Raw genomic sequence first — 14,486 nt, 5'->3', positions numbered from 1 at the left:
ACCTATTCTTAAAAAAATATTGTGAAGCCAAATCAGAGATGTTATCCACCAAAAATATTTTTCAGTGTCTATACAGTAATAATCTTCTAACTGTGAAAATGTCAGACCCTATTTTGCCTTATTTTAAAAAAAATCGAAATTGCTCCTTTTGTTTCATAAACGAACTACAAAAGAAGTCCATTGACTTTACCCTTGGCGTTACTCCGCGGTAGCATGGTTTGTTTATTAGCCTGGTTAGCATTGACACTTAACACTTACTGCCAGATCTTCATGTAAGTAGAAGCACAACAACAGTTATCCAGACATAAAAGTTATCACCACGTGGTTTACATCACGTTCGTTATTACAAAATATGTTAAGCCAGTTAAAGCGAAGTGCCATTATTGATCAGTTAGAGATTAAGCCCAAACCTGTGGCGTCACATGCAACTGTAGTTCATTATCACCATGTTACGACAAAACTGAAAACAATTCAACTGATCCTAAAAATAAGGTATGGCCACTTGAAGCAATAGAGGTGACCCCAGTGCCTCACATATGGAAGGCGTTAAATTAAGATCCCAATGTGCACCGAGATATATTTTTTTCTAAAAAAAAATCCCATCCACTCCGCTAAACTCTAGGAACGCAAACACTAGATGGCGATGAGATTACTTTCCCTTCCTATAATCTGTCTCCGTAATGAGCGGATGCTTATTTTGAGGTTTAAAATCATTGGAGTTCCCTTAACCAATCAGCAACGTTTGGTAATGACGTATGCTGTGCGCCGGAGTTCAGGCTTTTACGCTTACCACTTCCGCTTCAGGCTCTTACACTTCCTACTTCTGCTGCTCTCAGTAGTAACAGAGCCCGTCTACGGAGAGCCTTGCCACTCCGTATAAAGTCCCATTGTACCGAATTTTGGATGCAGTTCCACCAGAGTTCCACTGGGGGCGATCGCCATGAGTGCAGAAGGAATGGGAGTCAATGGAGCTAGACAGCTAAATTTGTCTCTTTCACCTGATTGACAAATCTCAGATTTGATTGTAGTTTGTATAACTTCAACATGGGTTATAGGTCAAAAGTTGAATGAACGAGTACTTATGTCCTTTTGATTTCTTACAGGTTGGACCGTTGTTGCACATAACACGCTAGCATTGTGCTAATGAATGACGTCATTGACACATTTGAAAGGCTTTTTAGAACAATTAAGTGACTTTAAAAAATATAATACTCAACCAAGTGTATTTTCTTTGCCTCCCCTTTCGAATGCAATACTAAAAATTACTTGAAAAAAAATTATATCCCAAGAAAAGTGGATTTTGAGGGGTACAGCTCCATAGCCCTCCATGCATTCTGCACTCGTGGACGAGCGCCCTCATGTGGAACCACAGAAGGAACAGCAACCAGTTCAGAAACCGGAAGTGGCAGTTTTCCCCTTTCAGACATTCTCTGGTAGTAAACAGACCACTGACTAGTATGCAGGCTACCTGACCGCCAGGGCAGTCTCTTCGTAGTGGATATATCTCTAACTTGCGCCAGCCACAGACCGAGAGTTGTATACCAAAAGCGTCACGTCGCCGAGATTATATCAGCTCTTGTCACACGCCAATTTTCCCTCTTATCTCTTCTCGCCGCTTATCAGACGATTGTTGTTCTACGCAGCCCGGTGACTTCGTCGGAGCTTACTCCGTTCTCCACAGGCTGTTCAGACTACACTCTCGGATAAGTTGGATTGTACTGACGACTGTCAAACACAAACACGGAGCGGTTTACCTTGAGCCCAGCTCGGTAACCGCTAGTCCCAGTCAAGCACAATCACAGCAGCCTTGCCTTGAGCTCCGCTCGGTAACCGGCTAGCTCACGTCAAGAGACACCGCCTGCGCCTTGAGCCCTTTCGGTAGGGTAGCTAGTAGCTAACATTCCATTCCTTCAGTAGGCCTATGCCGCATTGATTTTGTTAAGGTAATTTGAGAGTAGGGGGAGAATTACGAGCAGCAAACGTTTATTTGAAAACATGATAGTAGTGATGCATGTAGTACACTTGTGCGTTTAGGTTTAGCTATCACTATCTGATAAATCAAACTTTTCCCAAAGCTAGTTGGAAGGAGAGTTATACGTCCTTGCCATTTATAAAATTGACAAGACAAGCCTCTTGCTCCTGCTTTAATTGCGTGATGGCCTCGAGAGTTGCGACAACTTCGCGGATAGCTTCTAGTGTCTCTTCCTCCGTCGCCATTGTTGCTGTGCTGTTGAACTACGTCTTTCATATCTCTCCGCAAGTAGTTCGGTCACTTCTTGCAATGAAACTTCATTCAGAAGTGAAAGCAGATCAGCTGTGTTCTAAAGAATTTCTGAAGTTCAGCGTGTGTTGCGAACTATTTGGTGCCGTTTTAGAGATTTACAGATAACCATGTATTCCCTCCGTGTTATGTACATATTATAGGTGGTAATGTCTCAAAAGCATAATGCGAATCAATATAAACAGTTCACACTTCACAGGTACCATAAAAGTTAACTAAGTGAAGTTTGGACTGTTTTTTGTTGTTGTTGTTTTTTTTTCATATAAATTTTAGAATTGCACAGGTTTATTTACAGTGGATAAAGGGTTTAGCTTAATGCCCGTGGGTCATTCCACGCCAACTCAGCCACCCATGTACATGACACCTCTCAGATTTTTGTTGAAAAGCGGTGAATATATGCCTAATGTTACCAAAGGAATCTGAAGTTTCAGGCCAATATCTCAAACGGTTTGCCCGTGGCGTCCATTTGAATTTCGGGTGCCACGGCCCTAATTGACACATTGAAATTTCACATTTCATCTATTGCCATTTTTGGAAGCCCATAATGTCTGTTCTAATAGTGGTAGAGGGATGGAAACTGGTGTGGTAGTTCATTGTAGCCAGTACTACATAATTCTGGAGGCAAAATCAATATTCCTTACTGTTTGGGTGAGAGGTGGGTCACCAAAGTCCTAAAAGATGTTGATGGCATGTGTGATTTTTCACTTTTTGGGTGGCCCTAGCACCACAATTAATGATCATATTTATTCTAAACAGGATTATTTTTTTATATGTGGGAACCTTGCTCTTGCCAAAATTAATTATTTGAAGGGTATGGTACCACTAGTGGGGGTTTCATGGGGGTCCAAAAACCCTCTCCGGTAGATGTGACTCTTTTGGAACTCCATATTTGGACCCCAAAATGACCATGTGGGCACTTGATGATCCTAATGGGATTTATACCAGATAAAGATACATATTTGTTCTTTCTTTTAGTGAAATAAAACTTGACTATGAAGCTCCATAATATGAATTTTATTCTTCATAATGCACCATTTTGGACATTGTTTTCAGACGTCTGGAATATAGATCAGGTAGAATTTAGTGATGATAAAGCATGAAAATAGTGGAAATAACTTAGTATTAGGCTATGCTCAGTGATGGCAAACAATTAAATACTGAGACTGTCACGGATTAACCCCTTATCCCCCATGAAAGAGACCCTCCATCAAACTTCAAAATTGATATAAAGCAATGATGCGATCATGTTCTACTGATAATTTTGCCCGAGGCGTAACGTCTCTGCAGTTTGTACGTTTCCTCGTGTTTTTTAATATCTTCTGCACTAACAAAGAAGAATGTAATGTTCTTAATGTTTTCTGCATGTCGCTTTTTTGCAACTTTGTATGGGAAATGCCCATGTGATGGAATTGGCGGAACTCTCAAACGTTTTTCTGCAGGCCACTGATGCAAACCATATTCTGACACCAATGTTTCAATGGGCAAAAGAAAATATTAAGAACATTACATTCTTCTTTGTTAGTGCAGAAGATATTAAAAAACATGAGAAAACATACAAATTGGAGAGACGTTACGCCTCGGCCAAAACGATCAGTGGAACACGATCGCATCATTGCTTTATACCAATTTCCAAAAATAAGATACAGATAAAAATAATATCACAGGATACAATATTCACAGATGTCGATTAGGGCTGGGATAAACGATTATTTTTTAAACGATTAATCTAGCGATTATTTTTTTGATGCATCGATTAATCTAACGATTCATTTTTTCAGTCCGATTCGATTTCGATTCGATTATCTCCCCATTAATTGACTAATAGCAACTTATACATGTTGATTTACATATCTGAATGAAAAAAACATGAATTCCTTAACATTGGAATATATGTTTATTGCTCTTAAGGCGAGACACGGCAGGTGAAAACATCGTTTTTTCATGCACTGGTCAATTTCGAGATTTTGAGCTAGTCCCTATGTTACCTTAGCATGTATTCTATCACACTACTACAACAAAAAAGTCCGATTTACACATTTAGGTGTTTATTTCATTATATTGTGTCTACTCGCGCCTGTATATTTCTCCTAAATTCAGCAAAAGTTAGCATTCTAACCTTGCATGCACTCCCGCGACTGTGTTTCAAGGCAGGTTTTCTCAAAAGGAGTTTCCTCTCACACTCTGAACTCCACTTCAGAAGCACGTACATACACCAAACTTTATAGACTTATGACTAACTATATGTCGAAGATTTCTACAGAGGGGTTTCTTGATATATATTATTCCTAGCCTGACTTACATGATATTTTATGCCTAAAAACATGGAAAAAAATCGATTTTTTAGGGCTAGTGACATCATTTTCTGATTTACAGGATAACAAAAGTAGATATTCATAAATTCCTCTGTAAATGTTTCCCCATCTAATATCTGAACACAATGAAAACATAATTTTGAACCTGGCTGTATCCAATGCTCAGGTTTCGTGCCTTAAAATGTATGCAAATTAGCGCATATTTAACTAGATAATGCCTCATTTGCATATGTAAACATTAAATTACAGCAAACTTGTAATACATTTTTTTCTCATATTAATGTAAGTAATCAACTGGGGAAGTTTCATAGGGATATCTGCTTGTTAAAAATTTTACCCTATTCACCTGTAGTGTCTCGCCTTAAGATTCCAAAATAAAAGACTATACAAGTGCAAAGTAATGCATTCTTAGTCAGAGGTAGCATTCAGTTCAGTTCAGTAGTGTATACACGGGTTTCCGTTCTGAACAAAACTAGATCTTGTGGCGCTTCATTGAGGCAGAAGACGCTTGGTGGCCGTCCACAATGTTATAAACTTAACCTAAATAGTCGGCTGCTGTAAGCTACAATCGGATTTTTTTGTATACCCCTGTTGTCTCAATGATATTAACATCTCATTTCAGACTATATTTCAAAGTTTGATGTTCATTTGGATTATTAATATAACATCGTATTTTGTCATTTTTGGCGAAGACATGCATTCCGTTAGGGATATTGAACATATTTAACATTCTCTAACCATTGTGATTTCGAATTGGTTCAGTTTTCAGCACAAAAACTCATTTTATTATTTTGCTCTTTTGCAAAAACATCACTTAGAAATCACCATTCCACTCCATTACATAATACCAGTTCTATGCTGTTCTATGGTGCTTTCTGCCTCTTGGTTGCGCACGCATGTTTTCGTGACGTTCCATAGAAATCCATGTATAGGTCTAATTGAGTGCCTGTCACCAGAGCACGTCTACGGCATTCTGCGGCAAGTGACATTCTCTGCTGTCACTTTAAGACGACGTTCGTGAGGGAATCCCTGCAATTAATGTGTGGATGCAATTCATAACGTAGTTAGTTCAAATAACGGTTCGTAGCCTACTTCTCCTTGGGACAAGCACTTTTGAGTCTTGGAAAACACTTTTCCATTTACATTGGGATTTTGCAAACATTCAGAGTCAATAAAATGAGCCCTACATGAGTAAAGAAATTGACAAGCAGATGTAAGTAAGCATGCTAAACTTGACATCCGAACAGTATCCTAACGTTAGCTTTGAGATACTGCTTGATTGCATAACTTAACTTAGTTTGGTCTCCTCAATGTAGGCTACTATGTTGTGATGAGACCTTAGCAGAGTTAACTTTAATGCAGCAGTTTTGAACAAATTTGCACAGCCATGGCCACGATGCTAAGCGGATTTAATAGCAATTTAGCCCACCATGTTCTGTGCAATGCTTCTATGTGGCAACAACAATCCTTCAACAATCGTGAATATTTTGCACATGCAGAGGAGGGGCAGCGGGCTCGTTACAAGAGAGAGTGGCCGGGGCAAGAAAAGGCTGCGTGGGTGAAAAGCACAGCTCAATGATTTCGTGGCCCCCAGCCACAGATTAGTCAACGTATGGGAAACACTGAAGGTGTAAAATTCAAAATATTTAGCGGCACACATTATGCTTAATGAATCGACGCGCATATTTTGCGTCAACGTATTTTTTGCGTCGACGTCATCGATAACGTCGACGCGTTGTCCCAGCCCTAATGTCGATGCAGGACAACAATCAGATTCAGAACACCCGGAGGCAGAACACTCGCAGTCAGATCAGCCACAAAACTCAGTTTTCCAGCCAGGAAAATACATTGCCTGTATCTATGATGATGACTGTTTCATTGGAAATATTGTTGAACGTTCAGATGAACATGGTGACGTTTTTGTGAAATTCATGAAGTGTGTCAACAACATCCTCACATGGCCATCGGACCAAAGACAGATCCTGTTGGGTGCCATTCCAACATATCATTTGTTGTGTCAGTGTGCCAAACACCTATGGACGCAGTGCTCACCAATACAAACTTGACCAAAAGGACCATGACAAAATGATGCCACTGCTTCCCCAATTTCTTGGATAATAGTTAACGACACTTCAATTTAATTTTCAATTTTATTTGGAGAGAGACCGGGGCAAGGAAAAACTCCCTTTTATTTGTAGTGTTCTAACACCATGTAACATTCTTGTTATTTAGCTCTTTAAAAGTTTGATGGCGGGTCTCTTTCATGGGTGATAAGGGGTTAATCCGTGACAGTCTCAGTATTTAATTGTTTGCCATCACTGAGGATAATACTAAGTTATTTCCACTATTTTCATGCTTTATCATCACTACATTTTCCCTGATCTACATTCCAGACTTCTGGAAACAATGTCCAAAATGGTGCATTATGAAGAATAAAATTCATATTATGGAGCTTCATAGTCAAAAATTTTATTTAATTAAAAGAAAGAACAAATATGTATCTTTATCTGGTATAAATCCCATTAGGATCATCAAGTGCCCACATGGTCATTTGGGGGTCCAAATATGGGGTTCCAAAAGTGTCACCTCTGCCGGAGAGGGTTTTTGGACCCCCATGAAAACCCCCACCAGTGGTACCATACCTTTCAAATTAATTTAGGCAAGAGAAAGGTTCCCACATATAACAAATAATCCTGTTTAGAATAAATATGATAATTAATTGTGGTGCTACGGCCACCCGAAAAATCACACATGCCGTCAACATTTTTTAGGACTTTGGTGACCTACCTCTCAACCAAACAGTAAGGAATGTTGATTCTGCCTCCAGAATTGTGTAGTACAGGCTATAATGAACTACCACACTAGTTTCCAGCCTTCTACCACTATTAGAACAGACGTTATGGGCTTCCAAAAATGGCAAAGGATGAAATGTGAAATTTTCAAATGTGTCAATTAGGGCCGTGGGACACGAAATTCAAATGGACGTCACGGGCAAACCGTTTGAGATATTGACCTGAAACTTCAGATTCCCTCGTTTGGTAACATAAGGCATATTTTCACCGCTTTTCAGCAAAATCTGAGAGGTACCATGTACATCCATACCCCCGATAATGGCTGTTTTCACATGGAATGACCCCCACACAATTGTATCTTGTTTAGTGCTTTGAATGGCTGCAGTGCTGGAAAATGTGCTACATAAATAAATATACCTTACCTTACCTAATTACCTTTTTAATTACTATTATTTAATTTATTCTTTAAAGCTGAGCTGGCTCTTGAACACAAGAAATATATTTACTGATAAATCCTTTTATGAGTTCATGACAATAAATTTGAACTTGAACTTGAACTTACCTTACCTTATTGCAGGAATATGCAACAAAGTGCATTCTGTTTCCTCTACTTTACTTACCCGACTTTTTTCCTATAGCTACAAATCTTTTTTGCCCAAGGATATGCGTGCTCACATTCAAGACTACCACTTTGTGACGCGCAAGAGAATCCGATACCGCTTTAAGAGGTTCATCCAGCAGTTCAGTGAGTGCAAGGCAGCTGCCCGCGATCTGAAACTCAAGTATCTGGTGAACCTAGAGAGCCTTCAGCCTACTGCCTTCTCTGAGAGATTTTGTGTTAATGAACACACAGCTGGAGATGTCACCATTGTTGTTACTGCTAACCATGGCATTCAGTGGTTCCAAGAAAATGCCAAAGAGGAGCAGGTACCTTTCATTCTGTTTTACTGATTTCTCCACTATTACATGAACCGGTTAGGCATAAGAGATTACAAGATTGTGTTGTTTTGTGAAGTCTCTTTGAAAGGCAGTTTACTTTAAAATGGTTCATATTACCGGTAAACTATTTGTCAACTATTTGTCTATTAGCAACCTCCAAATGTACCACCATATCAACACCTTAGCAACCATCACAATTACCCTAGGAATATTAATACAAGCCACTTTCCATCCAACTTTCTCTTAATCCATCTGCTTCCAAGCATATATTTATCCATTAACCTATAGTCCTATCAACAACCAATAAATTATCAACCTATACACATCCAATAAATTATTTCTCTATCAACATTCATACATTCATTAAACTACCTGTCTATCAACATCCATTAAAGCATGTCAATCTAGCAACCACCATAGCAACCAATGATTACCCTAGCAACCACTTTATATGGCAAGCAACCACCATGAGTACCCTAGCAACACCCTAGCAACCAATGTTAAATGCCCTAGCAACGACCAAGCAACTACCACTACAATGTCAACCTAGCAACCATCATAGCAACCAACATGATTACCCTAGCAACCAGAACAGCAACCATTTTATTTGGCATAGCAACCACCATATGTACTCTAGCAACACCCTAGCAACCATCTTAATTACCCTAACAACAACCTAGCAACCACCACTACAAATTAGCATAGCAACCGATAATAGCAAAACATTAAATTATCTGTCTATAAGCATCCACTAAACTATCTACCTATAAACATCCATTTAACCTTCTATTTGTCTATTAACATCCATTAATCTACCTATCAACATCCATTAAACAATATACTATAAACATCCATTAGACTATGTGTCAACATCTATTAAACTATCAACATTCATCAACATCCATGTCTAATTCAATTACTACTTCCAACCTCCATAGCAACCAACATGATTACCCAAGCATTTAGGGCTGCACAGTTATTGTAATCACAATATGAACCAACGCAAAATCTAATCTCAAAAGCTACAAATAATAATGCACAGTTAATTTTGTCACATTTCTGACTTTTATATTAATTTCATCCTCCTTGGCTATGTCACTTCTGGTTGGTGGATGTGCATAGTGTGTGAGGGGCACAGAAATTCTGATTGGTGAGCTTTATAGTTGGTCTGGGATGCTGTGCTTCTTGTGCACCAAGCGTGCTCACCAATCAGGGGTGGCACAAATTAGAGACATTTGGAATATTGAACTGAATCAATTCATCGACATTCAAAAATTATATTGCAATCGCAATATCTGTCAGAAATCATATCACAATTAGATATTTTCCCCAAATCGTGCAGCCCTAGCAACACCTATCTAATAACAACATAGTGTAATCTACACTAAATGTAACTCATTTTAGCCCCCTTCTCTTTGCCTACATTATCTGCTTTAACTATACATGATGCTACATTAGATTTTTTGCATCTTCATGCTCTGGTAATTCCTTGGAATTGCATTTCTAGTTAGTGTATTCACCTGTTACTTTAAATCATTGGGTGTCCATTAACTTAGAATTAGCCCTTAATACCTACATAGGGAGTGGTTCCCCATCCATAGAGCTCACAGGGCCCTACTTTGAATGTTGGGTATATATGTCAATGTCCATGTCAATTGAATTATATAGCACTTGTACAATCACAGTTACAAACATGCACATTAGTTACAAACAAGCTGATAAAAGCAAACCTATGGTTGACACGTTAACCAGTGGGAGTCCACTTCTGGTGACGTCATTGATCTGAACCTATCTCCAATCACCTGTTTTAGGGGAATATTTGGCATGCCTTAATCCTATGTACGGCCTTCTCTGCAATATATTATTTTTCTTTCAACATTCTGAAGCGACCATTTGGACAGATTCAGGAGTCAATGAGAGAGAAAGGGTTAACGTCTCACATTCTTCTTCAGAGAACTGATAACATAAACATAACCATATATTCTCTTTACTACAACAACAACAACAAAAAAAAGTAAAAATAGATCAGCCAAAAAAGAAGGAAGTAGGGGCCAGCCTGAAATGAAGGGTAGAACATTCCAGAGTTTAGGGGCAACCACTGCAAAAGGACAATCTCCTCAGTATTTCATATTGGGGACAGTTAGGAGAAATCCCGTTGAGGATCTGTGTGTTCTTGCTGGGGTATAACTATTGAACAGATTTGAAAGGTAGGTAGAGGCATGACCTTTTATGAGATTTATAAGTCAACAGTACGATTTTAAAGTTAATCCTATAATGCACTGGATGCCAGTAAATGGAGACTGGATCATTTTGTACCAATTGCAAGTGAGAAAGGCTTGGCTAACACAAGCATAGAGGGAGTTACAGTAATGTCTCTTAAACACCCTAACACAACCAAAATTTATAATTTATCCTAAATCAATACATTGTACACTAGTGCAATCGGGTGCTTCTAATTGACTGTGATGCAGCTCCTATAGTAGAGTTTCTGTGGGCCAAGGCTCTTTGTCACATAATCATTGTCTAATTAAACTAAACTTTTGTAGTAACGCACCCCAGAGCCGATACCTGATCCGATCTGTGATATTGGTGGGTCTTTCCCACTTATGATTTCCATTTGACTGTCATGACATTAAAGTAAAATTTAAGAATATTAAATGCAGGGTTCCCACACAATTGAAGTCATGGGATTTTGTAAAGTCTATTCCAGACGGGATGTTGTGTAAAATGCAAATAAAAACCGAATGTGATAAAATACACGTCTTTAATTTTATCCCATATAATAAACCCATATTTAGCAGCAAAAGGGACATAGACAAATTGTCAAATGTTGAAAATGAAAATTTGGATTATTTCATGAAAAAAAAAACATGTTCATTTTGAATTTGATGCCAACAACATGTTTAAAAAAATGTTGGGACAGGGAATATTTACCACTGTGCTGCTTTTACCTTTTCATTTAAAGGGACATTTCACCCATTTACATTAAGCTTTGTATAGTTAAAAACCCAGTCATATTTTTGAATGGTCGTACATCATTCCCTCATTTTCCCTTGGGGATCAATAAAGTATCTATCTATCTGTCTATCTATCTATCAAAAAATAAAAAAAACTGTATTTTTGGCTCATGTGGATGAAAGCCAACAACTCCCACACTACATTTTGGCATTAATAAGGATTATTAATGTACCTATACTTCCTCGCTGTATTGCGGCTCATACCGGTAATCAAGAGCATCAGATTCACACACCAGATCTTCAGAATCCCCATTTGCCATATCAGTTTAAAAAATACCATCCATTATCATTGTCGTTACTTATCAGCTTTCTCCGCAGACCAAGAGCCTAGCCGGTTAGCTTAACTTAGAAAGATGGCAGATATTGGTTTTAGTTTCTTAGATTAGATTTTAGATTAGATTCAACTTTATTGTCATTTAGCAGAGTATAGGTACAGAGCCAATGAAATGCAGTTGACATTCAACCAGAAGTGCAAAGAAGCATTAAATACCAAGTGCAGGTATGGTTATACAATAAAGACTAATAATGTACAGTGTATAGTTGGATGAATACAGGTTTTCCAGATGACATGTCTACAGAGATAAATATGTATATTGTTCTCTGTTAACCATTTCTTCCCTTGTTTAGCTGTATATTTTGGATCATTGTATGGTTTAATGGTCCAATGATGCCTATTGGGGCAGGTCTCTTGGCACACTGCCTGATCTTTTCCTCCAGAATCTCAGTGTAGCCTCTTGCTTGTGTTACCGTTTACTTTGAGAAGTTCACCAGGTTCCATTGTCTAAAAAAACGCCTTACATTTCTATAGCTATTCTCCACATTGTGGATGGTGTTTTGATGGTCTTCTGGGTATTGAGTGCCAGATTATTGTTTTTGCACCACATAGCTAGGTGCTGAACCTCCTTTCTATGCTATTTCATCCTCCTCTCTGATCAGGCCGACCACTGTGGTGTCATCTGTGAACTTGATTATGGCATTGGAGCCATAAACAGGGGTGATGGTGGAGGAGGAGAGACTTCCTAATTTAACAGTCTGGGGTCTGTTAGTAAGGAAGTCCATAATCCAGTTGCAGAGTGAGTTGCTGATGCCAAGCTGGCCTAGCTTGGATATCAGCTTGGAGGGGATCACAGTGTTGAATGCTGAACTGAAATCAATGAACAGCATTCTAACATATGTATTGGGACTGTCCAGATGGGTGAGTGCCAGATGGAGCGCTGTGGAGATGGCATCCTCTGTTGATCTGTTGCGTCGGTAGGCAAATTGATACGGGATCCAGTGTAGCAGGCAGACATGATTTCAGCTGTGAGAGGACCAGCCTCTCAAAGCATTTCACAATAATGGGTGTCAGTGCAACCGGGCGGAAGTCGTTCAGATCTTTGGCTGTGGACTGTTTAGGCACCGGAACAATAGTGGCAGATTTAAAACTGTGGGGGACTGTTGAGTGGGCTAGATGTTAAAGATGTTGGTGAAGACACCAGCCAACTGCTCCGAGCAGGATCACAACACACGTCCGGGAACTCCATCAGGGCCAGCAGCTTTCCAAGCATTCACTCTGCCCAGGATGTCGCAGACCTCTGAGGTGGAAAATTGGAGTATGTCCTCGTCCGGTGAAACAGCTGACTTAAAGGCTTGTTTTCTCGGTCAAATCGAGCATAGAAGTGGTTCAGCTCGTCTGGGAGAGAAGTAGAGTTGAGTGAAATCCGTATTTCTCCCGTGAGGGAATAATGCACAACCATTCAAAAATATGACTGGGTTTCTAACAATACAAAGCTTAATGCAAATGGGTGAAGTGTTCCTTTAACAAAATTCTGTAAATGTTTAGGAACTGAGGAGACCAGTTGCTAGAGTTTTGAGAGTAAAATGTTGTCCCATTACTCCTCAATATAGGATTTCAGTTGCTTAACAGTATGGGGTATTCTTAATCTTATTATTCTTAATTCTTAATAGTTTTTCATTCCATGAATCACCTAATAAATACTGTTTAAAAATGTGCAGAATTCATTTTGGCACTGTTTTCCTGAAATATTCAAGGTCTTCCCTGGAAAAGACTGCCTGGATGGCAGTATATGTTGCTCAAAACCTGTATACATCATTCAGAATTGATTGTGCTTTGCCAAATGTTAATGCTTCTCTACACAGTCATAGATTTTGGATTTCGAACTGAGCACTAAAACAAGTTGGATAGGTTGGATACGTGGATAGGCCATCTCCTCTTTAGCCCAGATAACTCCATGATTTCCTAAAACAATGGCCAATTTTGATTGGTCTAACCATATGACCTTTTTCCATGTTACCTCAGTCCATTTTCAACAAGCTCAGGCTCAGGTAAGACGGTGGTATTTTCTGTATCATGTCTCAATACAGTTTTGTCTGTTGCAATTTTGGATGCAGTTTTTGAATTTAGTATCAAACTGTGCACGTAGACAATGGTTATCAGAGAGCCCTGAGCCCATACAAAGACAGGTCTGGAAAGAGGTCTGGTTTTGATGCAGTGCCATTTGAGGTCCAAAAGACCACAACCATCCAATTTGTTTTTCAGCTCTTTCCCTTGTTTGCAAAGATTTCTCTGGATTCTCTGAATGTTTTAATAATATTATGTCCTGTGGATGATGGACTCCCCAAATACTTCACAATTTAATATTAAGAAGCATTACAATTACATTGTTTCATCATTTGTGCACACAGGTTTACACAGAGTGATGAATACCCCTACATCTTAACTTCTAAGAGACCCTGCCTTTCTGGAATGCTCTTTTTCATACTCAATCGTGTTGCCCGTTACCCTAATTAGTTGTGAAACATTCCTCCTTTTGTTTTCTTTATCATTACACAACTTTTTTTCAGCATTTTCTTACCCCCGTCCTAACATTTTTTGAAACATATTGCTGGTATCAAATTCAAAATTAACCAAATTTGTCATTTTCAACATTTGATTTGTTTTCTGTGTCCTTTTTGCAACAAAATATGAGTTTATGAGATTATTACATTCTGTTTTTAATTCACATTTTACACAACGTCCAAACTTTTTCTGATGTGGGGTTGTATATCTTATTAGATTTACTGCTTGCTTGAGTAGTTGTGGTTAGCCCACTTTGTTTTTTTAATGGCCATTTATTAATCTCCTGCTCTAAAAGAGTAAAAGATT

The 14,486-nt window shown here is 38.8% G+C and overlaps 1 protein-coding gene across 3 annotated transcripts in view; it reads left to right on the top strand.

The window, feature by feature from the left end:
- The window catches only part of jak2a (Janus kinase 2a), a 124,914-nt gene that overhangs the window by 41,140 nt on the left and 69,288 nt on the right, over nucleotides 1–14,486 (top strand). For all 3 annotated transcript variants that reach the window (XM_048259632.1, XM_048259630.1, XM_048259631.1), the window contains one exon: nucleotides 8,024–8,312. In XM_048259632.1, coding sequence (XP_048115589.1) covers nucleotides 8,024–8,312 — 289 coding nt within the window. The remainder of the gene's footprint in view (nucleotides 1–8,023; nucleotides 8,313–14,486) is intronic.

The sequence above is a fragment of the Alosa alosa genome, chromosome 12 (genome assembly GCF_017589495.1).
Source record: "Alosa alosa isolate M-15738 ecotype Scorff River chromosome 12, AALO_Geno_1.1, whole genome shotgun sequence".
NCBI lineage: Eukaryota > Metazoa > Chordata > Actinopteri > Clupeiformes > Clupeidae > Alosa > Alosa alosa.
Note: the sequence above shows the minus strand (reverse complement) of the source record. Positions and strands in the feature narration are given on the sequence as shown.